Source organism: Fragaria vesca, unplaced genomic scaffold, assembly GCF_000184155.1.
Source record: "Fragaria vesca subsp. vesca unplaced genomic scaffold, FraVesHawaii_1.0 scf0513155, whole genome shotgun sequence".
Classification (NCBI taxonomy): Eukaryota; Viridiplantae; Streptophyta; class Magnoliopsida; order Rosales; family Rosaceae; genus Fragaria; species Fragaria vesca.
The window spans coordinates 526,813-552,093 of record NW_004443447.1 but is presented as its reverse complement, the minus strand read 5'-3'; the positions used below and the strand labels follow the sequence as shown (position 1 = coordinate 552,093).

General features: G+C 40.3%; 3 protein-coding genes across 4 annotated transcripts; 2 read left to right on the top strand and 1 right to left on the bottom strand.

Annotated features, from left to right (window-relative positions):
* Positions 1-5,752: 5,752 nt before the first annotated feature.
* Positions 5,753-7,788, top strand: LOC101312114. Of its 2 annotated transcripts, none has more exons than XM_004309897.1 (4): positions 5,753-7,016; positions 7,109-7,175; positions 7,275-7,403; positions 7,489-7,788. In XM_004309897.1, exon 1 carries the CDS (start codon positions 5,909-5,911, stop codon positions 6,569-6,571), a length of 663 nt encoding a protein of 220 aa, XP_004309945.1. In that variant the 5' UTR covers positions 5,753-5,908; the 3' UTR covers positions 6,572-7,016; positions 7,109-7,175; positions 7,275-7,403; positions 7,489-7,788. The 2 variants fall into 2 exon arrangements, with proteins under 2 accessions (XP_004309945.1, XP_004309946.1); XM_004309898.1 differs by having other exon boundaries at positions 7,104-7,175.
* Positions 7,789-11,414: 3,626 nt separating this feature from the next.
* Positions 11,415-14,950, bottom strand: LOC101294134. Its single transcript, XM_004309914.1, has 10 exons — positions 14,833-14,950; positions 14,522-14,597; positions 14,350-14,415; positions 12,955-14,272; positions 12,718-12,877; positions 12,420-12,599; positions 12,225-12,333; positions 12,003-12,144; positions 11,718-11,825; positions 11,415-11,621 (listed from the first exon to the last, which is right to left on the bottom strand). Exons 6-10 carry the CDS (start codon positions 12,481-12,483, stop codon positions 11,415-11,417), a joined length of 630 nt encoding a protein of 209 aa, XP_004309962.1. The 5' UTR covers positions 12,484-12,599; positions 12,718-12,877; positions 12,955-14,272; positions 14,350-14,415; positions 14,522-14,597; positions 14,833-14,950.
* A 1,444-nt stretch (positions 14,951-16,394) lies between these two features.
* Positions 16,395-21,420, top strand: LOC101311821 (probable linoleate 9S-lipoxygenase 5-like). Its single transcript, XM_004309896.1, has 9 exons — positions 16,395-16,621; positions 16,760-17,049; positions 17,156-17,396; positions 17,495-17,839; positions 17,976-18,061; positions 18,222-18,329; positions 18,453-18,757; positions 18,844-19,107; positions 20,549-21,420. Exons 1-9 carry the CDS (start codon positions 16,432-16,434, stop codon positions 21,300-21,302), a joined length of 2,583 nt encoding a protein of 860 aa, XP_004309944.1. The 5' UTR covers positions 16,395-16,431; the 3' UTR covers positions 21,303-21,420.
* The last annotated feature ends 3,861 nt before the right edge of the window (positions 21,421-25,281 follow it).

The following is a 25,281-nucleotide window of genomic DNA, read 5'->3' as shown; positions in this document are numbered from 1 at the left end:
GCCTCAACCCTGCTGGTCCTCACCTGCAGGTCTAACCCATACACCAAGAATTGGTGCACTGGGTTGTAAACAACAAACCCAATAAACTAAAAAGCCCGTATGAGTAATTCTCAAAATAACACCAAAACTTCCAATTACCAATTATAACACAAGAACAATTATATCAATAATTAAAAACCACAAATCCAACACTTTTTCAATTAACATGTACCCATGAGTCCTAGGTATTAATATATACTCTCATGACCTACAACAACAAAATGTGTACCCATGAGTCCCAGATACCCTACGGTATCTTCTATGACCTACACTGACAGATAGACTAGAGCTCTATTCCTAACCGCAACAAATCACCCGGCCAAAGGCTTGGATGTCACATCCCGACCCTTAAATTTTTATCTTATTTACTAGCTTGATTATAATAAGAATTTTACCGTCTCTGTCATTGAGTTAATAGTTTAATTGGTCCCTAGAGGGGTTTCGGGGACGATTATGTGCGGAGGAGTATTCGTAGGAGGAAAATACGACGACGGTAAAATGGTAAATTTTAGCTAGTAAAAGGTAATTTTTATTAGGGTATTATTTTTTCGGGGTGTTTTATTTTAGAGTGGGTTGATTTATACGGGTTTGGACCGGGTGTGGGAGAGGCCCAACACCCACACACTCACTTCTCTCCCGATTTTCTTTCCCCAGAATTCTTCCTCCCGCTGCCCGGTTTTCCGGCCGACCTCCTGCCGCCGTCCGGCCACCATCTACCACCGCTCCGGTCCCAAACTGACGGCCTCCAACCCAGCTACCTCCCTAGACCGGTGACAGCCGCCCTAGCTCCGCCATGAAGGAGCGCTCTCCCCTGAAAGGTTCGACTGTCCAAAGTTTCACGTCGCCGGAACTCCCTCCTCCGGCCACCACAGCTGACGATCCTTAGCTCGTTTTGTAGCCCTCCTCCCGTGCAGCAACCCCTCCAAAGAGCTCACTCTCTCTTGAGCTAGGTAAGGAGAAATGTGGAGTTGAAATTTCTAGGGCTTTTAAGATGTTTTTAGTGGATTACCCTAGCTAGGCTTGGATTTTGGGTTTGTGCTAGTTAAGGAAATTGTAGAGCATGATAAGAGGATTATGCTGTCAAATTTTCATAGAATTTGGATGTCGCCGGAATCGGCCTCTGGCCGCCGCTGCCGGCGGAGCTGTTTGGGAAATTTTTAATGTTGTTAAATTTGGAATATTAAGGGGAGTTTATTGAAGTGAGTTATGGAATTTTTGGATGAGTTTTTGATAGGTTTATGAATTTCTGAAGTGTGGTATTTTTGGTGGTTAAATAATGTAAAATCCGGCCGTAGGATTTAAGTTGTATTTTGGGGGAGGTTGTATTTACGGCTGCGGTATGTTCGGTGAAGGTTGAGCAATTTTGAGTTAAGAATGGCGTAGATGGGCAATGATGGGTGTGTGGGAGGCTCACGTTTAATTTTGCCCATTCTGTTTAATTATTGGATTTTTAGTGGGAAATTAATATTATATTTGGAACAGGACGTGTGGAGGCTCGAGCAGACGAGGCCCCAGATCGACATTAGGCTTAGGCCAAATTTGTGAGTGGACGTTTATTTTAAATAAATGCATGCTATAGTTCATGGTTGAACAATAAATGTTGCGGAATATTTTGACGTCATTTTAATTTGACGATTTTTATTTCTCTTGGAGAGTTACCGAAAATGGGATTTTCGGTGGATATAAATATGTATTTATGAGGAGAGTATGTATATAAATGCTAGCTAGTCATATGTGTCTGTCCACCTTAATGGCGTAGCATATAGCCGCATTATGGTGTGACGTGAGCGTTAGACGTGAGCGTAGTAGCCCTATATAAGTGTTTAATTCACATAGGGGGTATGGACACATATTTATACACCCGTCTGTCCACCTTAATGGCGTAGTGTAGCACTGCATTAAGGCGTGACGTGAGCGTTGGACGCAAGTGTAGTAGCCCTATATAGACCCATGAATTTATATAGGGAGTATGGACGTGTGTAAATACATACATATATTATAGAGTCTGAGAGGCTTGATATTTTATGAGATAAAAGTTTTATCGCTTGCGGCATGCATTCGATTTTTTCCTTAGAAATGGATTTGGGGAAACATAAATATTTTTCTTATTAATTTATTTTTGTCCACTCACTCTAACGTTATTAAATGTTTTTCCTCTGGGCCCTTTGTTTTAAAATGCCCAGTCTGCAGAGTTCGGGTTGGATCTAGTAGGAGACGAGCCATAGTCACCAGTTTTTCCGCCAGTTTTCCTCAGTAGGTTACATGTTCAACCTACTCGTGTTTTCTTACTTCCGTTAGAGTCTAGTAGTTCTGGATACTTTGGGATTGTTATATATTATTTCGGTGGTGTGCTCGGCCTGTTGATTTGATGTTTAGAATCTCTGAAGGATAATGTTTGCTTTTATTAGCTGGATATTTATGTGAAATTTGGACGTGTTGTAGTAAGAGTGTAAATTTGAAATTTTCGAGTTAGGGTTGTCCATTTTCAAGAGAGGTTTTACCAATTTTTTGGGTAAAATTTTCGTTGGAGGTGGTCCCCGCACGACTTACTCTAGGTTTTAGGGTGAAATTTGGGCGGGTTGTGTCATTGGAACCCGGTTTGACTGTCTAACATCAAACACAAAAATGATAAATAGCATCTTAACCGCAACCAATCACCCAATTAAAGGCTTGGAACCTGGTTTGGCTATTTATCCAACAATCATAATATCACAACATTATTCTTAACAACACCAAAGCACATCATTATTCTCAACAACACAATATCACATTATTATTCTCAACAACACAATATAGATATTCCACAAGAATAATCTATCAATAATCAATAAAATTATGATCACATAAATCTTAAAATAGCATTTAAAGAAAACTTGATTTATCTAACCTATGAGCTGTTGAAGATCAAGCTCATATATTTTTAAAAACAATTAAAAGCATATTATTAAATCAAACATCATCACCATTATCATCATATGACCATAATAACATTAGGTTCAAAAGTGAACCTTGGTGAGATTTACTCACCTAAATATCCCGCTGCAATTTCCACAACCGAATACAACAAGCGAAACACAACTTCACAAATCATCTAAAATCACACAATTAAAACCTTAGTAACTAAAATACTATAGGTTAACACAATACCCTTAACTAACCCTTAGTTCAAGAGAGGACAACTTTCCAAAGTCATCGAACTTAGAGACCCAAAATGGCTGCCTCTAATCCTCAAATCCTAACTCAAACCTCAACCAAGCCTATTAACGAACTTAAAGTCCTAACTTACAGACATTGTTCACAACCTAGGAATTCTACATCTCAACAAGCTCACCACAACAAGAGCTAGCTAAAACATAGCAAACTAAGCCACAAACCCTACGGGACGCGTTGCCACGCGCCACCATAAACTTTCGAATTAGAGAAAACTCTCAACAGCAAAGTTGAAGCTTGAAGCAAGGGGAACAATTTTCATACCTAAGACTTCAACCAATTTTGGTCGGAACAGGCCGGAAACTGCCCCGAAAACAACCACCCAAAATCAAACCCTAAAACCTGCAAAACCGGCGCCCAAACTAGTTCTTTAGGTCACCAAGGAGGTATAAACACCTCTAAAAGAGAGAGGAGAGCAAGACTCACCTACACCTAGCCGGAATCGCCGCCGAAAGAAGAAAATCCGGCGATGCTAGCCGGAGCTTCACCTGTCCAACGCTCCTCCTCTAGTTCCAGGCATGACGTCGCACCACCACCGGTGGAAAGAGGGTGGTCCTGCGGTCCAAAAGAGACCGGCAGCAGCCAAAATGATGGTTTGACGGCCGACTTCCGGTCGGCAGAAAATTGCCGTCCGTGAGGCGTTGGGAGCTCGGGAGAGGAAGAAAGTGAGAAGAGAGAAAAGAGAGGGAAGAGAGAAAAAGAGAGGCTGACTTTTTTTAGGGTTTCCAAAAAATATCCCACACATAATTTTCTACTTATACTCTTTCTAAACCCGGAAACAAACTTCCTCTGAACATAACTTCTTCATACGACATCCGTTTCAGGCGTGCCGCATGCTTACGAACTCGTATCGACAAACTCTACAACTTTTATGCAGGAAGTTTTCAAAGATAACTTACGAAAAATAAAGTCAACTTTTGGCCTCTTAAAAATCATAGCACCTTAAATTAAACTCCCGAAACTTCAACTTCGCATAAACCACAGAATTTCCATAAATAATCCTTCATTAATTATGGGAATAATACAAGGAAAATTGATATGAAAATCTAGGGTATTACATGGTGAGCATCTTTTATACCTAGAGGTTCAACCCGTTCGGCCGGAAACGGCCGGAAAACTCGCCAAAAAGTTGGAATCCACCACCGCCGTGAGTCGAGCTTTAAGGCCACCAGCAGTCAAACCAGGACGTCAAGGAGCTTCTATCCCGACCGGTTTCCAGCCTTGTCGCCGCAGCCGGAGGTGAGAAATTCGGTTGGGTTGCAAACCGGTTCGCCGCTCTCACTGTTTGCGCTCAATTAGCGCCAATCCGCCCGAGTCCTCCTCACTCACCAACACAAGGAGGATTGCGCTGAGGTGAGGAAGATTTTTTGACCGGTGCCGTCGTCTGGGTCGGCCGGAGTCGGTCGGAAAAGTCGGGTCGGATCGTCCGGGTTCGGGTCGGGTCTGCTAGAAAACTTTGATACCGAAGGTATCACGAGAGAGAGAAGAAAGAGAGAGGAATAGGTTCCGGAGAAAAAGGAAATGGAACCCTAAACTTTCTTATTTAACCCAAAAATCTCCTAAAGCCATGAACTTCCGCTGACCATAACTTTCTCATACGAAGTCCGTTTTATGCGTGCCACGTGTCTACGAACTCGTATCATTGTGCTCTACAACTTTCGTGAAGGAAGTTTCTCGAGAAACCCAACAGATTAGAAAGTCAACTTTTGACCCTTCAAAACCAAGCATTTTCAAGAAAATAAAAACTCGACTACTTCTAGTCCACTCACTAAACCACAAATCCGTACAACTTTTACTTAGATAATTTCCAAAATAATATTAGAAATTAATATCAAAATTTCCGGGGTATTACACGTGTCATGCCATTCTTAATGCTTAGAAGGGCCGGGTATTTTCAAACACAGAGCCCATATCTAAATGGGGCCCCAACAATTTAGAAACCCTAGTATAAATCTAGCCTCATAAATCTCACCGAACAGTACTGACTTGTTTCTGCCATCGCAGAACTACCATTTCCTCCCATTTGATTTTGCATCCTTGACGACACTACCGAGCAAACTCGACGCACAGATCAATCGCAACAAAAACGCAGCATCCCTCTTGCTCTTTTCATTGTTGAGACTAATCTGAGGCTCGACGTTCGGACCTTTCTAGTACAGGACGAGGGATGACTGCCGCATCGATTGCTTCGTTGTCCTAGCGTCGATAGCCTAACGGATCGGTTTGTTCCTTATCTTTTTCGGTTCCGGTCATTCTTTATCTATTTTGTTTGCAAATTTTTGGTTTGTCGTACCATCAAATGCGAGTGTGATATTCTGGTCTACAAGATACATGACTTATACTGGTCTCTCTTGGTTGCAGGTTAAACCGACAGAAAGGCGCACTCTCCTTTTCGTTACCGGCATCGCATATTCACTTTCGGACTTCTGTGGCGTCTTACAGTACATTAAGGACCAAATTCGGTCGAAAAAGTGGACTAGCTTTTCCGGTGAGGGTATCCGGTTAGGCGACCCAAACGGTTGTACTCTCCTTAGGATGGTCGTTGGGCCTTCTAAAACATTCATACGGCCCAGTGGGCCGTCAAGTACTGTCGGGAGGCCCAGGTAGTCCCTTTCTTTATGTCTCTGCAACCAACGGTTGATTTTGGAATGTCGATCGCATGCCGCCCCCCCCACACCGTCCCACCCATAACAAAAACAGTTCGTTCTCCTTAAACTTGGATCCCTTAGTCACGAGCATTGTCAATTTGTCCTTCTTAACCATTTGTTTCAAGGTATCGTCAAACAGGGTTGCTTTCCTCGGTTCTTTAATGGCTTTGCAAGACTGTATTATCTCCACAGGGCCGTACTCATCCGACCCGGAGGATATTGATCATGAGGTCTCTTTACTTGGTGCTATTATAGCTGATGTGGTTTTGGATGTCGGTGAAATCATAGATTCTCTAGCTAGATCTTGGAAGGACATTGGTGTTCTTGACATAGCTCATATCCATCAAAATGTGTTCTCCATCAAGGTCTCGGCTGATGAAGCCAAGACATTATTGGAGGAAGGTCCTTGGCATGTTGAAAACATGCGGTTTAGTGTTGTGGAGTGGCTACCGAACCTGGCCGTCGGGGATGAGCACCTTCACAAGGTCTGGTACTGGGTGCAGATCTCTGGTTTGACATACGAGAGGATGAACCGTACGGAAGCAGAGAGGATTGGATGTGAAATTGGCACGGTTCTAGATTTAGAAAAATCTGAGATAGACGTCTACCGTAGAGGGTTTCTCCGGGTTAAGGTCCTTCTTGATTCTCGAAACCCTCTGCCCATTGGTTTTTAGCTACCGCTCGGTGAGTACACCTCCACCCGAGTTGAGTACGGGTATGAAGGTCTGGGTGATTTTTGTTGTAGGTGTGGTAGACTAGGTCATGTGAAGGAAGAATGCCCGCTTCTTATTGCCTAACCTGGTTGAAAAGGATGATGACAAAGCGCGCTGGTATAACTACTATGGCCCTTGGATGCAGAAAAAGTCTTTCGTAGAGGAAATAGTCTCCTGGCGGGAAGAATATAAACTGGCCCCTCCTCAGACGTGTCTTCACCCTTACGGCGGGCAGATCCAGCATAGTCCGGAGACAGCTAATGACACTCCGAGGTGCAAACCATGTCCGTAGACAGCAGATGACAGTCCGAGGTGCCCATTGTGTGGAGGGAACACGAGAGTGCGGATTCATTTTATGCATGACACCCGTGAAGATAGGCCTTATTGGGAGTGTTGTCAAACAAATGTCCTAGTCACTCTCCCTTTTTGTTTTAATGTTTTATACTCGGGGTATGCAGAGCTAACCTCTAACATTCGAATTGGATGGTTTTAGTGCAGATCACCTGATTGCGGGGGTTACCAGTGGGTGGATGAGATGCAGCAGGGAGAGACGAGTGACACACCGGTGAGTATGCCATTTTTATAGATGTCTATGTCGCAGCACTAACTGATGTTGTTCATGAGTACGTCAGAGCTTTTTTAATTGTGTATATCAAAATTTCAGGAAGAAAATGCTGCTAATTATACAAAGCGCAAACGAAGATGCTAGATATGCAATAAGGAAATGGATTCCTATGTATCCCACACTAAGGAGAATTTTGGCAGAACTTATTGGTTCTGCTCCGGGTTCATTGTGAGTTTAAGGCTGATGTGTTTTGTGTACTTTGCGCATCCCTTTGTCGATGCGTTTTGACCTATGTTGCAAATGTTCACTGCAGGGTTACAGGGTACACAGACACTCCTTTTTCTGGAAGGGTGAGTGCCCAACGACCTTTTTCCATATGGGCAGACTTTTGTTTTCACCATGACTTCAGTTTTCGGTCTCGGAATTGCGTTGTGGGTTGTGTGTCCGATCACCGGTAGTTAGGTGTGTTTGCGCCTCATGTATTGTGGTCTTTCTTTTGGGTGGCTTGTACTAACTAGACGATACTAGACCGTAATGTGGTCACTTACAGTATGTTTTGGTCCTGGCCACCGTAAAAGGCCCATGTATTTGGAATCAATATTGTTCTGTTGTTTGGAGTGCCATTGATTTTGTTCCACTAGTCAAAACAACCTGCTCCTAACGAACGACTCCAACCATGATATTCCACCTAACGCGACCTAACCTTGCCAACCTTCTTTATATTCAGTTAATAGACATTCAGCTGACTGGTTTGCGAGGGGAGAACCTTTTCGAACTCCCTCCCCCACTCCCGTTATCCGATGAGATGGTTGGCTACTGGAGGGGATATGTGACGACTCAGAAATTTTAACTAATTTTCTGCATTGTTGGTTTAAATCTTTTATGTGTATAGATATATATACATATATATATTAATACATGTTAAAAACTGTTTTAGTTGTTTAGATTATTTCTATTTTATTTATTTTTTTAGGAGAGTTTTTAGCCCATAAATCAAAACTTGGCCCAATATCAATTAACCCAAAACTTGAGCTCAAACTAAAACATTGTTTAGAAAGTGTTGTCGCAGATGGATAGACAGAAAACACGACTTAAACTTAGAAGCTTGTCCTTCATCTTCATCGACTTTCTCTTCCACCAGATGCTTCTCAATCCGGAACCATGATCAGTCCCATCCGAAATCTTGCTCAACCACCTTGAAACCCAGAAACCGACCTAGAAAATCTTAAATATTAGCAACCGACCTTGCCAAGCAGGAGGTGTCAAATTCTCAGAGCTTGATCGATGACTCTTTCAAGCTATTTTGCAGGAGCTGGAACCCTAGGAGCCTAGAGGTGGCGGGTCTAGGAGCTAAACGGGTAAGTACTCAGTTGAACAAATCGATTTTGCTTCATGTGTTCATATCTTAGGGATTAAGTTCCTAGACTCTATAAATAGCTGTGTTCAGTATTTTGGAGATAGGTCTTCTAGCAATCCCCATACTTAGAGTGAGGGAGAGATACATTGGTGTAGGAACTCAGGTGTGATTCTATTTTGGTTTGTTTGTGAAATTAGATTGTGATACAAATTACTAGGCGGATACTACTAATAGCGGAATTATTAATAGTGTTGAAACACACAAGGAATGTAGGTTCGAAGAAATATATCTTCTCTTATTATTGTGCAAAGGTACAATGTTTATTGTCTGAATCATTTCCTCACAATAACTCTAAACAGGTCTATCTCTCTGTTTCCCTCTGGTCTAAACAGATGTTGTCTCTGTTTCACTCTTGTATCTAGAACTAAGCTAGACACCTCTATTTATAGAGTCTAAATCTCTATAAATCCTTATCTAACTTGGAGAGTACTCCCTAACTAAGTTAGACAACTAATCCCAAACTAAGTTGGAAAACTATTCCTCTAACAAGCTAGAAAAACTGTTTCCTTAACTAACTTGGAGAAAGAATCGGCTAATCCCTAAAAGGCTAGGATACACCCGTATCAGATTGAGATCACTTTGAGACTTGTGTATGATTGTTTCTTTGATTTAAAAAGTTGTAATTGAGCATTGGTTCTGATTTTCTTGTTGTAAAAAGCTGTGTGTTGTAAGCATGATCATTGAATTCCTTGGTTAGCCAAATCAGTTCTCTATTTTAGAAAATCAAGTTATGCAGTGGCTGTTGTGGTTAGGATCCCAAGTCTTGGAAACTTGCCTTAAAATTTGAGATAGACTTGTATCAGCAAATTTTTTTAAACAAAAACTGGAGCTGTATCTGAAATTCAAAATTCCATAAGTAATTGTAAAAAAATCCTTTTTGTGTGATTCTAGTTCCAGATTGTTCTTTGGGATGTCTATTTCAAATGTAGTGAAGACACCATCTTTAAATTCCCAGCCAAACTGTGTCGTTTTTAGCCTAAAAGTTTACTGGACAGTAAGTTAAGAAGTTATCTTATGATATCAGAATTTTGTTGTTTTCAGTTGCACTTTTTGTTTCTTTGTAATCTTTGTTGTTATGCAATCATAGATGTATTGAATTTAGAATATCATGTTTGTGATTTGTTTATGAAATCAAAGGTAAAAACTAAAGGTTGAGGATGCTCAAAACTAGCTATAAGATTTAGAACTACTTTTATTGCTTCTTTGAGTAGTAGTGTGATGTTTGAGTAGGTTCCTTTATACTAAAAGTCTGTGATTTCTGTTTGTTTAACACCAAAATGTCTATAATATGTATCTAGAAGTTTAGTTCTGCATATTGTCCATGGTTTTACTTTCATATACTTTAAATAGGCTTCTAGCAGAAATTTTCCAGAAAAACTCAAAACTGAAGCTGAACTTTGAAAATTCATAACTAATTCAATGAAAATCGTTTTGGGGTGATTCCAACTCTCATAGTTTCTTCTGTTTTCTTGCTATAAGTCATTAGAAGACCTCGAAGTCAAATTATGAGCAGCTTTATACAGTTTTCAGTCTGTTTCTAACTGGTACAGAAAATCATGTTTAAGTACAGAAAAGCATGTTTCTGTAAAATACTGTTTTGGTACTTTATTTCTTGTTTTAGCAGTTTAGTTTAGACTTTTTAACTAATAATTCATCTTTTATTAGGAGGTTGAAACTTGAAGTGAGATCTGGCAAAGGTAGGAGGAAACTTGGGGAACCTCAATACTTGCTTTATATTTTGTTATGTGAATTACTTCTTTTTGGTGAAATCGTTGTTTAAGAAAGTATTAGTGCTATGCATAAAACACTTTGGGTAAAGAAGTTAGAAATTTTACTTTTGTATAGTTGAGTCCATATCCTCAGCAGGAACCATATCCCAGGTATGCCCATGTTGACGTGCAAGTAGTATAGGTTATGTAAAAGGGTAATTCGGGATTGGTGAAAGGGGAATGGGCAAGAGGATTAGCAAAAGGGGTTATGTGAGTGAGTGGGAGATAGTTCATGTAATTAAATACTCCAAGCCACTCTTGTGGTAAAAGTACATGGTATGGGACATGTAGGCTTGAAGTATTTTGTTATATGAACTATATGAGGTAGATTATACATAAGCATACATGTTGTCTCTTTGACTGGTATTGTATTGTTTGAAGAGGTTTTACCTCCTATTGGGCTATTTATGTTCACCCCTTTAAATATTTTGCAGGTAATAAACAAGTTGTTTGAAGTTGGTTTCTTGCAAGGATGTTTTTTAAATTTTCTGTAAAATTAGTGTGCTATTTGCTTTCCTTTAGAATAAGATGTAGACTTTCTTAAGTCTATCTTTGTAAGTTACTTTTTATAATGAAAAATAAAATTTCAGTTAGTTGGTGTTGAGTTGTTCTTTTCCAATTTTTTTCATATTTTGATTATGGAAATTCTATTCTATAATTGAAATATGAGTTGTATATCAAAAAAAATAAAAATAAATGAGGTGTGACAGGATACCCGAGGAACGTAGATAAGACTCGTAGATTATGAATGAATGAAAAAATATAGCATTCCATTCCATTCCTCTGAGGACAACATCTATCTTCAATCGATAGGCAAATTTAAAAGTACAGATATGTTCCACAGTTTTTAAACACAACATTAGGGCCGTTTTCAGTCGTTGAACACATAAACACCTACGTTTTAGAAGTTTTAGAACACAACATTAAGGCCATTTTCAGTCGTTAAACACATAAACACCTAAGTTTTAGAACACAACATTAGGGTCGTTAAACACATAAGCAGCATACATCTGGTGATTGGACAGGTTGTAGCCGGTCTTATCACACAATCCATTAGCGCCTGGACCGACGTGCGTTGAACTTGATACCCGTTGTTGCGAGTGATCCATCTTCCCCACGACATAACACTGGGACCTCAGTAGCAGGCATGTTGTCCCTGGTTTCTTCTGCCGCAGCACTACACATTTGTTCAAATATTTCATTCCTGGGGTCGTTCACAATCTCAAGCGCCAGGTGTACCCGCTGGTCACCGGAATTATACTGATTCGAAAAAATAAACAAAGAAACACATTCAGGCATAAAAGACACGTGAGAGCCAGTGTTCAAGTGTTTGTGATTATGTATCGAACCACTTACCCCTTCGTACCAACATTGTCGGTAGAACTTCATGTTTCTCATTAAATAAACTCCAGAGTCTTCGTTTCTGCAATGCCGAGGACTTCCGGCCAGATAACTAATACGGAACTGACCGGGCGCGGCAAGTGACGTTAGCATTTCGTTGCCAAACACCTTCTCAATTAAAGCTATATGTTGTCAAGTGAGACAGATTTAACAACTTATTCACTAGCACCAACAAATAATCCACAACCAGATACTATGTGATTTAGACAGAAGAGATGTTATTAAAAAGGAACAACTCACCGCTGCAAAGGCAAAATCATGCCTGCGTGTCTTCGCTGAATCCTCGGGGGCACTGTCCCATATTTCACACACGCCATTCAACATGTCCGCAACGGCCAAAAACCAAATGATTCGATATCCCGTCATATATGGGGACAAAAATCTGCACCAAAGTTTCTAGTGTAAGAATCAAACTTTTTCAACCGTTGCCCAAGGTGACAGTGAGAACAAAGGTGTCCTTACCTTATTACACAGACAATCAGCCGACAAATCTTTGCAGCCTGCAAGTTGAGATGGTAGAAGGCACCACAACATCCAACTGAACTCCCGCGGAAATGTCCTTGGCACGTTCCTGCAGTAGTGGAGGTATGTAACCACATAGTCAATTAAGAAAATGATAAATAGTATGGAGGCTATGTAGTCATTGCACACTCAGACCAATAATCTTCAAATTGACGTATTGATACTGTGACTGGCATGAACCAGTTCTCGCATTGGCCATCAGACAGGTAAGCAGCTGACATGTTCACTACCTCAGCGGTAACATGCTGCCTTGGGGACAAGCAGCTCAGGTCCCATCGAGACACCCCCCACCCACCGAACCTGGTCACTTCGTTGCTGCCACGACACAAAATAAAATGCAGCGTTGTCATGAGTAAAAACTCTAGATGGTGATACCACCTAACATAAATGCAACAGTCATGTGAACGAAATCTAAAGTTCGGTTCCTGCTTACCTCCCAAGAGCATTGTCCGCTGATACATTCTTGCTGAATAGATAGGTTAGTATGTATTCTCCCTCTGCGAAATGTCAGCCACGGCTCCGAAGCAAGAGCTTTCGGTGCTGCCCACCGCATTGGTATGACATGGTGATGCCACCACCTCAACTGGCGTCCACTGTCAAAATTACAACAAATGTCAGCGAAGTTATATGTTGTTCTATTTTTTTTAACATACAAATATGTTCAACTTACAATTTCGGTAAGGCTGTTAGACATCCCATCACCGTATGCCTCGACTCCTGGTTCGTTGTCGGGCGACCCGTTGCCATCTGACTCCATTCCTGGAAAAGTGTGTTTGTTGCCATATTCTACTTCCTCGGCCCATTGTTCCATACAATCCCAGTCAAAGTGATTGTTGGTCCTGCCTGATGAACTGTTCTGGTTGACCTCTATAACTCTCATCACGACGTCGGATACAATCCGAGATAGTCCTATGTCCTGCAGTCGATTAAGTGAGGTTTCTAATGTCGTAACCACGCCCCGCAGATGGCCAATGTCTGGTTCCAATCGCCCTACGGCGGACCTAACTAAACCGACCTCCCACTTAACAACACTGAACTCGGACTTCACGTCAGACAGGTCTTCAACCACACGTCTTCATTCCTGTGCTCTTATCAAATGATCCGATGTTCTCACTTTCTTCGTCCCACATATGCCTCTTTGATACGTCAACCTTTGTACTTTCCCATCCACCCAAACCATCCACCATATCAACAACTCTCTTGACATCGCTTACCTCCCATGTCATTACTTGCTTAAGCATTTTCTTTCCGAATATCATGCCGTTTCTGACAACGTCCAGGTAGAACTATTGGAGGAACAGGAGTGGTACAACTTCCAACTCAACCTCCGTCCGCTGAAACGACAGCACCCCTTCAACCAGCTTGTCGAATGCAAATTTGGCCCAGTTTTTTGTACACAGGTACCTTGAATCCTTAACTGGTATAAGGTATCTTGGGTCCACGTCCATACCTGTTACCGGGGACAGCACAGTTGCCATGGCATACAGAGTGAGGCAGCTCCTAAACGTACCGTCGACGTGTTCAGACTCGATCAGCACCCTCCTCAGCCCGTGTATGGTTATGTCCGTGTTCCTAGAAATCCTTCTCTTCAAGTTTAGTATCTGGGGGTCCTCGGTGTTTCCTTCGAGTTCCACATCCAGACCTCCGTTGGTAACGTGTATAATGTGCCCAAGGTCCGCATCTGTGATTCTCAGGTTCCTTCCATGTATGTTGATGCAACGGTTCGGCACGTCAAAGTTTTGAACCAGTATTCGACATAACTGGAGATTCACTTGTGTACAACGTAGAGAGTTCAGTGAACCGAGGCCAATTACAGCTCCCGCAACTGCCTATTCTGCTGATAGGAATGACATAGTCATGGCGAAGTGTTCTGCCAGGCAAGATGCCTTGACTGTAACCTCACCGTTGGCTTCCTTGTTACGGCAGGGTTTAGTCGCAACACCCTTGACATCTATCCCACTGGACAGTGACACAACAGTGTTGGTGAACTGAAACACAAGTGTGTTAAACGTTAGTTTCTGTCCAAAACAAAAGCCAAATTAAGGGTGCTAGAGGAACCAATCACCTTATCATCTTCAACATGGTCTTCCGGCTTCCACTTCTTGTCGCCATCATCACTTTGCCTGTGTCCCTGGGGACGGAATGGATCAAGCAAGATAGAAAACTGTTAAGTTATACATTATTACGTGTGTCATTTTATAAACAAAAATGTTGGACTGGCGGCTGCTGAATCTTACGTGTTGTTGTCATCGGTGAGCAAAAGATCCCTGTACCTCTTCCCTCCAGTCACCATTTTTCCTTTCCCTTCTGTTCCTGCAATCGATACCCATTCTACATAAATTTTCAATCAAACTAGCACACAATGTATGTTCAACAACGCATCAAGCACACTTACTAGCTGTGCCCAGGGCAATTAGACATATGTATTCACACAAAATCAGACATATCTCAACAGAAAGTACTTGACAATTGTTTCACCCAATACTGTTAGGGGTTCACCCGACTGCTACGATCTCGAATAATTGTGACTTATGAAAATGAAAAGTACCTTTCTTGGCTACCAACTTCTAGATCTAACTGGTGGTGTGTGTCGAGCCATCTACCCCTTTACGGAGCAAAAACCCGCGTCCGCTGCAAACTCCGTCAGGATGTAATCTTCGGTTTCCGGTTTCTGGTTTAGGGTCGGAGTTGGGTTTTGCGCGCCTCGTGAAATTCCTTCAAGGACTCGGGTCGGAGGAGGTTTTCGTTTGCTCAATCTCAAAACACCACTCAAGCCAAGGTTTTTCACTCAATTTGGGATACCATTTCTCGGTCAAACACATTGGTCGGCCGTTAGACAAAGACTCATTTGCCCTTCTTTTTCTAAACAATGGCATCAGAGTAACAATTTTCTACCAGCCTCATCCCTCTTGTCGTTTGTGTCTGAGACAATTACAAAATTGCCCTTCTGTTAACGTCTGCTAGTGGCGCAAGTTGGGAGTGGAAAATACAAGATTTATATGCAGCCAAAATAGGCCATGCAATTGTGGTCCATTGTATATTTTTGTTTCATCTTCATAATGTGTGGGTATGAGACACCGGTTGTAATCTGTTTCATTTGTTGGTTTCTAATAAAACGTGTTTTCTGCCGCTGCATGTTTCACGTATGCATGGAAGTGATGGGAACACCATAAATCATACATTAACGAGGTAATGTATAACTAACTCAAAAAATAAATTGTATTTATCAAGAAAACAATGGAAATGTGTTGATTGATGAGATCTAAATTCTCATATGATTAAGAGAAATTTGTGAAGTGTAGTTATAAACCACAAATCAGCTCCCTGTGAGCTGAATCAAATCAATCAATTGAAGTTTGTCCTTTCTCGTAAGCTCTCTCTCCCTTTCGCTCTTCCTTCAAGCAAGCCCAGCCCTACAACGGTACAACACGCGATTACAGATACCCAGACACACTTCAAACTAAATCAAACTATTCTTACTTAAAATAGGAGAAAAACCAAACATAAATTGAAATTAAGCAACTAGGTAAACCAAATTGATCTAACAACAACTAGGTAAATATTAGGTTCAACGATCCATGATATATGATGGCAACATGCATGGATGTGTTTCACAATCTAAAAGTACAGGAGCCAAATAAATGATGGCATATGCATTCATTTGAAGTTATGAGAGTCGGGCCAAATAAATTTCTCTGTTTTTTTTTTCCTGCTATAAATCTTGAAAAGGGAAACTAGTTCATACTTGCTCTAACCCTCTAACTGTTGGATCATATTCCTATCAAAAAAAACTGTTGGACCATATATTATATCAATCTTGTCTTACGAGATCAGACAAATTTAGCAAAGAATTTTTTTCTCCCAGTTTCTTTTTACACATATTTTTCTCCATCATCCGTTCTTTATCTCTTGTTTTTATTTCAACATGTGTTTCATGGAAAACATTCAGACAAAAAATAAAAGAAATATCTAAAGGGAATAACGTGCAGATTAATGTGAAGAACGAGTTCTCGCTTCACTTAACTAAGACCTCCTCGATCACTTGTTTCTATAAATACCACAGCCGCACCCCTCTTCCTCTTCACAACCAACTTTCCTCGACTGCTCTTTCATAACCTTTGCTCAGTTATTCTTCCCAGCATACAAGATGTTCCAAATTCCCGTTCCAAACATACTTGACAACCTCAAGAATGGTTCCCACAAAAAGATCAAAGGAACCGTGGTGCTCATGAAGAACAATGTGTTGGACTTCAATGATTTTCATGCTTCGGTTCTCGACCGTGTGCATGAGTTTCTGGGACAAGGCGTTTCTTTGCAGCTCATTAGTGGTGATTCTTGTGAGTTTTCGATTCTAGATTACATTTGCAACACAATGTGCCTTTTTCTTGTACCATGTATCTATATATACGTAGTTTTTCTTTTGTTTTTGTTTTTTTGTTTTTCCTTAATTATCTTGCTCTTGTAAATATTTGCAGCAACTGGGTCGCAAGGAAAACTCGGAAAAGTAGCATATTTGGAGAACTGGATCGGCACACTCGGTCCGGTAACAGCAGGAGAGACTACATTCAAGGTTACCTTTGACGTTGAAGGCGACATAGGAGTTCCAGGAGCATTTGTAATAAGAAACAATCATCACAGTCAGTTCTTCCTCAAGACGGTCACACTCGAAGATGTTCCGAGTGCCGGTCACATCCTCTTTGTTTGCAACTCATGGGTTTACCCTGCATCGAAATACAAGAAAGACCGTGTTTTCTTTGCTAACAAGGTAAGCACTGATGTTATAACTCGATTCATGCAAATTCTTCAGAAAAACATGCATGGTTTGTAAATTAACTTCAAACGAAGATGACGTAACTAGGAATGTTTTGCAGACGTATCTTCCGAGTGATACTCCATTGCCATTACGCAAATACAGACAACAGGAACTTGAGCAGTTAAGGGGAAATGGAACAGGAGAGCTCGAGGAATGGGACAGGGTCTACGACTATGCTTGCTACAATGATCTCGGTGACCCAGACAAGGGTTCGAAATATGTCCGTCAAACTCTTGGAGGGTCTAGCGAGTACCCTTACCCTCGTAGAGGAAGAACAGGTCGATCACCTACAAGGACAGGTACCATAATTACCCTTTGACATATGTTCCATTTGATTAGTTTTACATATGATTAGTTAAGCTTGATGACAATAGTTGATATGTTTCCTTCGTAATAGATCCCAACTGCGAGAGTAAGATCCCTCTAGTTGATCTGCTGCGCTTAGACATTTATGTTCCGAGAGATGAACGATTCGGACACTTGAAGATGTCCGACTTCATTGCTTATGGACTGAAATCTTTGGCTCAGTCCGTTAAACCAGCGCTACAATCCAAGTTTGATAAAACTCCTAACGAGTTTGACAGCTTCCAAGATGTTCTCAACTTGTATGATGGAGGGTTTCCGATGCCTGAAGGTCTATTTAAGGATGTTGGTGACAAGATTCCTTTGACCATGTTCAAGGAAATTTTCCGAACTGATGGCGAACGATTCCTCAAATTCCCAGTGCCTCAAGTGATCAAAGGTATGAGCCTTTATACATTATATAGCAATACGCCAATGCACATTTTGAACACACACGGACGCAGCAACCCGTACTATAGATATTCCTTCATTCATATGTACTTGTTTAACTGAGATGTGTTATCGATTTGGAACAGAGGATAGGACTGCTTGGAGGACTGATGCAGAATTTACCAGAGAAATGCTGGCTGGTGTCAACCCTGTCACTATTCGTCGCCTCCAAGTAATATATATTCAGATAATTTCTTGTCTATAATTATTGACAAAAAAAAGAAGAAAGGAAATATTAACATCGATCGATCAAAGCTAGGTCAAGGCTTGTCTTTCCTTACCTCTGTAATGTCGTTCTTTAATCATGTTATTTACTTACAATGTGACTACAGGAGTTTCCACCAGCAAGCAAACTAGATCCAAAAGTTTTTGGCGATCACCGCAGTACCGTAAGAGAAGAACACATCAAGAATAACTTGGATGGGCTAACGGTGCATCAGGTATTATCTTGCACTAATTACCAGAGTAAATGGAACGGCCTATCACGAATGTTGAGTAGTGAGTGGTGTTGATTTTATGTGTTCTGTAACGATGAAATTTAACGACTTTGTTTGGTTGGGTAGGCACTCAAGGACAACAGGTTATTCATATTAGACCATCATGATCACTTCATGCCGTACCTGAGGCGGATAAATGAAACTGATAACAGGATCTATGCCAGTAGGACACTCCTTTTCTTACAAAGTGATGGGACTTTGAAGCCATTAGTGATTGAACTAAGCTTGCCTCACCCTGAAAAAGATCACTTGGGTTGCACTAGCAAAGTATATACACCAGCTGAACATGGTGTTGAGAGCTCCATATGGCAACTGGCCAAGGCTTACGTGGCTGTAAATGACTCTGGATTTCATCAACTGATCAGTCACTGGTATATTAGCCCTGCCAAACAGTACTAATGCTTAGAAAATATATATGTTGATCATGTTGATAACATACCTTATCTTTCGGTCTCAGGTTGAATACCCATGCGGTCATTGAACCGTTTGTAATAGCCACCAACAGGCAACTGAGCGTTCTTCATCCAGTTCACAAGCTTCTGCATCCTCACTTCCGTGACACGATGAATATAAATGCCCAGGCAAGGCAAATACTCATTAATGCCGGTGGCATTCTGGAATCCACAGTTTTCCCAGGAAAGTATGCAATGGAATTGTCAGCTGTGGTTTATAAGAATTGGGTCTTCCCAGACCAAGCTCTCCCTACAGATCTCCTGAAGAGGTATAAAACATTTGTGATAATAAACAGATGCATGCATAACATTTGATGATATACATTCCCCCTAAATCACATACTACATTTTGAGAGTGATTTAAGTGAGGCATTGGACCTTATTTAACATAGGAAAATGATTCTTAGCCTTAATCTTAGGTGACATGCTATATCACCTAGACACATCACCGATTAAATAAAAAGATTATGTCATGTCGATCTTAAGTAAAAATACAATCTTATCCTTCCAAATCCAATGGTTCTAGATTATTTTGTCTTTTTATTAAGAGAAAAAAAAATTGATTTGTCTTTCTTTTTTATATAATTAAAAAATATATATTTCTAGCATTTTCTTTCTCTTTTCCTTTTCATCATTATCATGCTTAGATTGAACATAACATATAGTGTGAAAATACATATATTTCTGAGAATATACTTGTTCAAAAACACGAATTCTTATGAAATATATATATATATATACATATATAATTTGTCTAAGAAATAACAATTTCATCTAGGAATTTTTTTTACATATATATATATATAATTCATTCTAAATAAAGTATATATATACGTAATCATCCAAAAGAAATTTGATAGAGATTTTTCTATTTTTTATTTTATTTTAAAAATTTGATACAGAATATGGCTTATATATAGATATCATAATTTTAAACTGTAAAAATAAAATATTAAAATGGAACTAAATTTCGACTCAAAAAGATAGAAAGAAATTTAATAAAATTACGAAATTAATTTATGGTATAAAAGCCTAATTTGGTATGATTATTAACTTGGTCATTATTATTAGAATTGAAATTTGTTCAGTCCTTGTGATTTGAAGTCGACATCTGTTTAGTCCTTGTAGTTTTATTTTAATCTGAATAGTCCTTAAAGTCATGATTTTTCATCCAAATAGTCATTCTGACAATTTTCCCAGTTATAGGCCATAAGGACTATTTAGATGAAAAATCATGATTTTAAGGACTATTCAGATTAAAATAAAACTATAAGGACTAAACAACTGTCGACTTCAAACCATAAGGACTATATAATATTTTACCCTTATTATTAATAAATTAACTAAATTTGGTATATACGCATCCATATTAAAAGAGTAAGAAAATATTTCATATTAGTATGTAGCATCCATTAATTATTAAGGTTAAGATTGTATTTTTACATGAGAATGAAATGACATGATTTATTACATTGATGTGTCTATGTGACATGACATACCACATAAGATTAAATCTATAAATCTTATATTTTATTAAGGCCCTCTACCACTACCTTTTAACATATAACGAAATATTTCATTTGTGATAACACACAAAGTTATACTTCAAAATTAAAAGAGGCTGAATGATAGTTCTAGTTTATATATGATTGAATACAGGGTTTTCCATGCACCTTTATCTAACAGTTCGTATGCTTTGGCTGAATACAGAGGGGTGGCTGTCAAGGATGCCAATTCTCCACACGGTGTTCGCCTACTGATAGAGGACTACCCATTTGCTGTTGATGGACTTAATATCTGGTCTGCAATACAAACATGGGTTAGAGACTACTGCTCCTTCTACTACAAGACTGATTATATGGTCCAACAAGACATTGAACTCCAGTCATGGTGGAAGGAACTTGTGGAGAAGGGTCATGGTGACAAAAAGAATGAACCCTGGTGGCCTAAAATGCAAACTCTTGACGAGCTCATCGAATCATGCACTATCATCATTTGGACTTCCTCTGCTCTCCATGCAGCCGTCAACTTTGGACAGTACCCCTTTGCTGGATACCTTCCGAACCGGCCAACTGTAAGCAGGAGATTTATGCCTGAGATAGGAACTCCCGAATATGAAGAGCTCAAGACCAATCCTGATTTGGCTTTCTTGAAAACTATTACTGCTCAGTTGCAGACTGTGATCGGTGTTTCACTGATTGAAATTCTGTCTAGGCATGCTAGTGATGAAGTCTATCTAGGGCAGAGAGACACACCTGGATGGACATCGGATACAAAAGTGTTGGAAGCGTTCGAGAGGTTCGGAAAGAGACTAGCTGAGATTGAGGATAGTATTATATGCATGAACAATGACGGGAAGCTGAAGAACCGAGTTGGACCAGTCAAGATGCCTTATACTTTGCTCTATCCTACCGGTGAAGCTGGACTTTCTGGCAAGGGAATCCCTAATAGTATCTCAATCTAAAGCAGCTACCTAGTTTATTTCTCTAATGTTGAAAATATTGTTGTTGTTGTTGATTGCTTCTTTAATTAAGGATTATGTTGCTTAAATAACCCCATGCAAGTACTTGATAATGGGAAAGCCGAAAGCCTCTTAAATAACACCTGAAGTTATTATATCCCCAGATCTTTCTGCATTCCCTTTTGTCCAAATTCTATTAGTGTCCTACTCTTAATTACTTGGAATGATTGTTTCATTGTCCTTTCTTGGCAAAACCTGAGCTTGAGTCAGGTTGGAACTCCGTCACGGGCGCGCTCGTACTCGTAAGTTTATATAGATCAGATGAAATTTTTTTTTTCTTTTCATCAATTAAACAACTCAGATATGAATCTATTGTGTGTGGAACACACGATCTCCCACTTATATGGGAGACTTAACAGTAGACCAAAAACGTAATATGAGCTGAAAAATGTTAATAATTCATTTGACACTAATAAGAAAATAATTCATTTAAAAATTGTCTAACACTAGAAAAACAATACATACATTGAATAGACCGATTGTGGTCAGACATTCCACAACTCATATCTTTTACATGAGCCTTCAACTTTGACATTGAAGATGTACATTGAGTTGGTAAGAATTAGGTGTGGAATCCCCGTCTCCTCCGCTTTTAAGCTTTTCACCACCCCTGTCTTGGTTTTAAGGGGGGGGGGGGTTGCGATAAAAAGAAAAAAAAAAAAGAGAAAGAAGACAGGGACAAAACCAGAAATGAGAAATGAGCGAGGTAGGCTAAAAATAAGAAGCTACGTATGCGACCAAGAAAAAATTTCAAAATGAAGTGACATATTGGGGATTTCTTTTGGCAAACATAACTATTGAACATGAACTAGAAAGAACCAGGAAAATGGCAAAGCAAGACACACCAGAAGAAAAGCAACACACCAATTAGTATTAATTAGCCAAAGACACATGTAACTAAACATAATGAAAATGCAAAAACAATACAATAATTAATCGGTTTTAATCGTACTAACTAAACACACTGGCTATTGTGCAAACAAATAAAATAAGAAGGGAGAAGCCATACAAAATATACAGGTTTGGAAGAGAAAAGAACAAAGAAATGAGCAGTATATGTTAGGAAAAAAATATAGGCATGGAAGAAGGATAGGAACAAAGTGATGACCCAGTAGGAAAAGGAAGGATATGGTTTAGATTGTTGGTGCTCAAGATTTTGTTTTGCTTGCTTATTTATCGTTATTTACCCTTACAGTGGAGGCATTTGGGTTTAGTTTGATGGGAAAATGCAGGCTAGGGTGAGTTAATTAGCTGAGGCATTCTTGGTCAGTCATACATAGTTGATTGGTGATTGTACATATGTACATATACATACTAAAATTATTTTGATCAGGAAGTTGGGGTGTGCTGCAACACACACTAGCACACCCTTGGTTCCGTCCCTGAAGAAAGACCTGGATGAGACACACCATACTAGCAACACAGAATCATTCATATTATCACAAGAAGAGGATCAGTAGCAGCAAAACTGATGCCAAGGACTGAATTTAAGATACTCTCGAGTGAAAATATTGATGCCAAGGACTCAACATTATTTTTTTTACCGATTTCACAAAGTTAAAGTCTGTGGCATCACCTCTCGGTCAGTATACAATAAGCCTCCTACACAGAGTTAAAATAGTTTCATATTGAACCTACTCGATTAGCCACCTTCACTACACAAAACCCATAAACCAAGATCCAAAATTTACTATGCCCAATTAGAAAATCAAAAGGTAAGAGGCAGATGAGTATGGGTGAGGAAAATTACCTCCTTCAGGATGTGGTTTGCGCCGAACGCTGATCTTAGCAGATGACTGGCCAGTCTGATGACTTGATGCTGGGGAAGATTCGTCGACGACGGGCAGTGGTGGAGGGAGAGGAGGTGCCAAACTTGACGGAGGCGCCATAGGTCGTGAGGAGACCTCTGTGGGGCGTCGATATTGTTGGGCTACCTCCTGCATCGGTCGCTAAGACTGTTTCTCCTATCTCTTCCTCTTCCCACTAGTCGGCGGCATAGTGGATGTAGATGGAGCTTGCAATCGCGGTGGAAGACGACGATGTGGGTGCGAGAGAGGCCGATTGGGATCAATGGACCAAGGGAAGAGACGGTGATGTGGAGGCGACGTCGATATGGGATGTAATACCCCGGACCTAATTCTACCAATTTACCGGGTTTTCTACGAGTTACTGAGGAATTTAAACGTGCTCGGTAACTTGGTAAGTTAATGCTCGAGTTTCTTTCCAAGTTTTTCTCAAATTGTTAAATTCTTTTGTTAAGGCCCCGATGTCATAGCACGCGATGATACGAGTTCATTGATGTCTTCAGATTATTTTCTAGAGCTTCGAGGTATCGGAGTTTGGTAAAAAGAAATTAATTTTCTGAAATTGGGAATTAGCTCATTTAATCTTGGCCATTAGATCAGCTAGGGTTTTGATCTTGGTCGTTGGATTAAGTTTAAAAGGAAAAGAGGTGGTTGACTTCGGTCAAAAGCCCAAATCGAGCATTGACCATCTCTCTCCTCTCGACCTCACCTCCGTCACTGGTGCCCTCCGCCCAACGCCGTGCTCTTTGGCCAGTGCACATAGCAAGACCACCATCAAAACATTTGTCTTTCTCTTCTTTGCCTAACCCAACCCTTAAATCGTTTGGGCGGCCATAGATGAGAGAGATCGGTGGAGGAGGAACCCGGGTGTCTTCTCGAAATTCTGGTGACTCCGGTCGCCGTCTGGTTGGTCAATGGTAAGGTTTTTCACCTTCTCGATTTCCTCTTCCTTTCTGTGCTGTTGTTTCTCTAAATCGTGCCCTAATCAGAGAATCCACAATTCTGTTTTTTCTGGGTTTTTTCGGCGAGTCTCCAGCGAGGGTATTTTATGATTCCGGCGAGTTCTTCAGCATTTTGGTAGGTTCTGTGAGCTTTGTGTGAAGTTGAGATGAACCTTGGAGGAGTTTCATATCTATATCGAGGTAGGCAAGGGCCTGGTGCGCTTAGCTGGAGAGGGCCTGAGGTGAATGGTGTCGTTACAGCAAGAATGAGGCAGCGGTTGGGGATGTTTGCAAGTCCTGCATTTTGAGTCCGGACCAGGAGAGTTCTTGGGCTAGTACTTGAGATCGATGGAAGGTAATCTCGATCTCCTTTGATGTTATATAGCTGTTGTGTTGATTTTCAGATTGATTGGGTGCATTTTTAGTGTTGCAACTCGATAACTTGGTGATTCGGAGTTTACGGGAAGGCTATGGCAAAATTCTGGCAAGTTGCCGGAATCCGGTAGAATATTCCGGCCAGTCGCTGGATTCTGACAAGAGATTTCCAGCGAGGGCGGAATCCGGCACTGACCATTGAGGTAGTTTTCAAGTTCGTCTCCGATTAGTGTTGAAGCTTTCTTTTTAGGAAAGTATTGGTTGCAACTTAAGAAAACTTCTATATTTGGAAAGTTTCTATATTAGGAAACTTTCCCTATATTGGAAACCTTCCAATTATGGAAAGCTAGTAAACTGGTCAACCTAGGAAAGCCTAGTCAAACTAGGAAGAAGTTGAGTCAATGATTATTTCAGAATCCAGTTTGACCGATTTGTTATACTGTTTATCATCAAACGTGGGATTGACTCGAGAGTGTGAATAGTTGGAGGCGGCGCTCGAGGAATATTCCGAGCATTGAAAAACTTGAGCTTAACCGGTGAGTGGACGTTTATTTTAAATTAAATGCATGCAATGGTTTCACATTTAATGAATGATTTTATTTGACTGAATTATTAATTTGTGGAATTGGTTTTCCTCTCGTGAGTTATTTTCTGCGAAGTTATTTTCGGAAGTAAATGTTCTTATTTTTGTTAACTTTGCTATTTTGAGAATTACTGAAAATTGGATTTTCGGTGGAGTCGTATATATATTGCTTCTTTTATAATTGTCAATTTTCTTTAATTTGGAGAGTTATCGAAAAT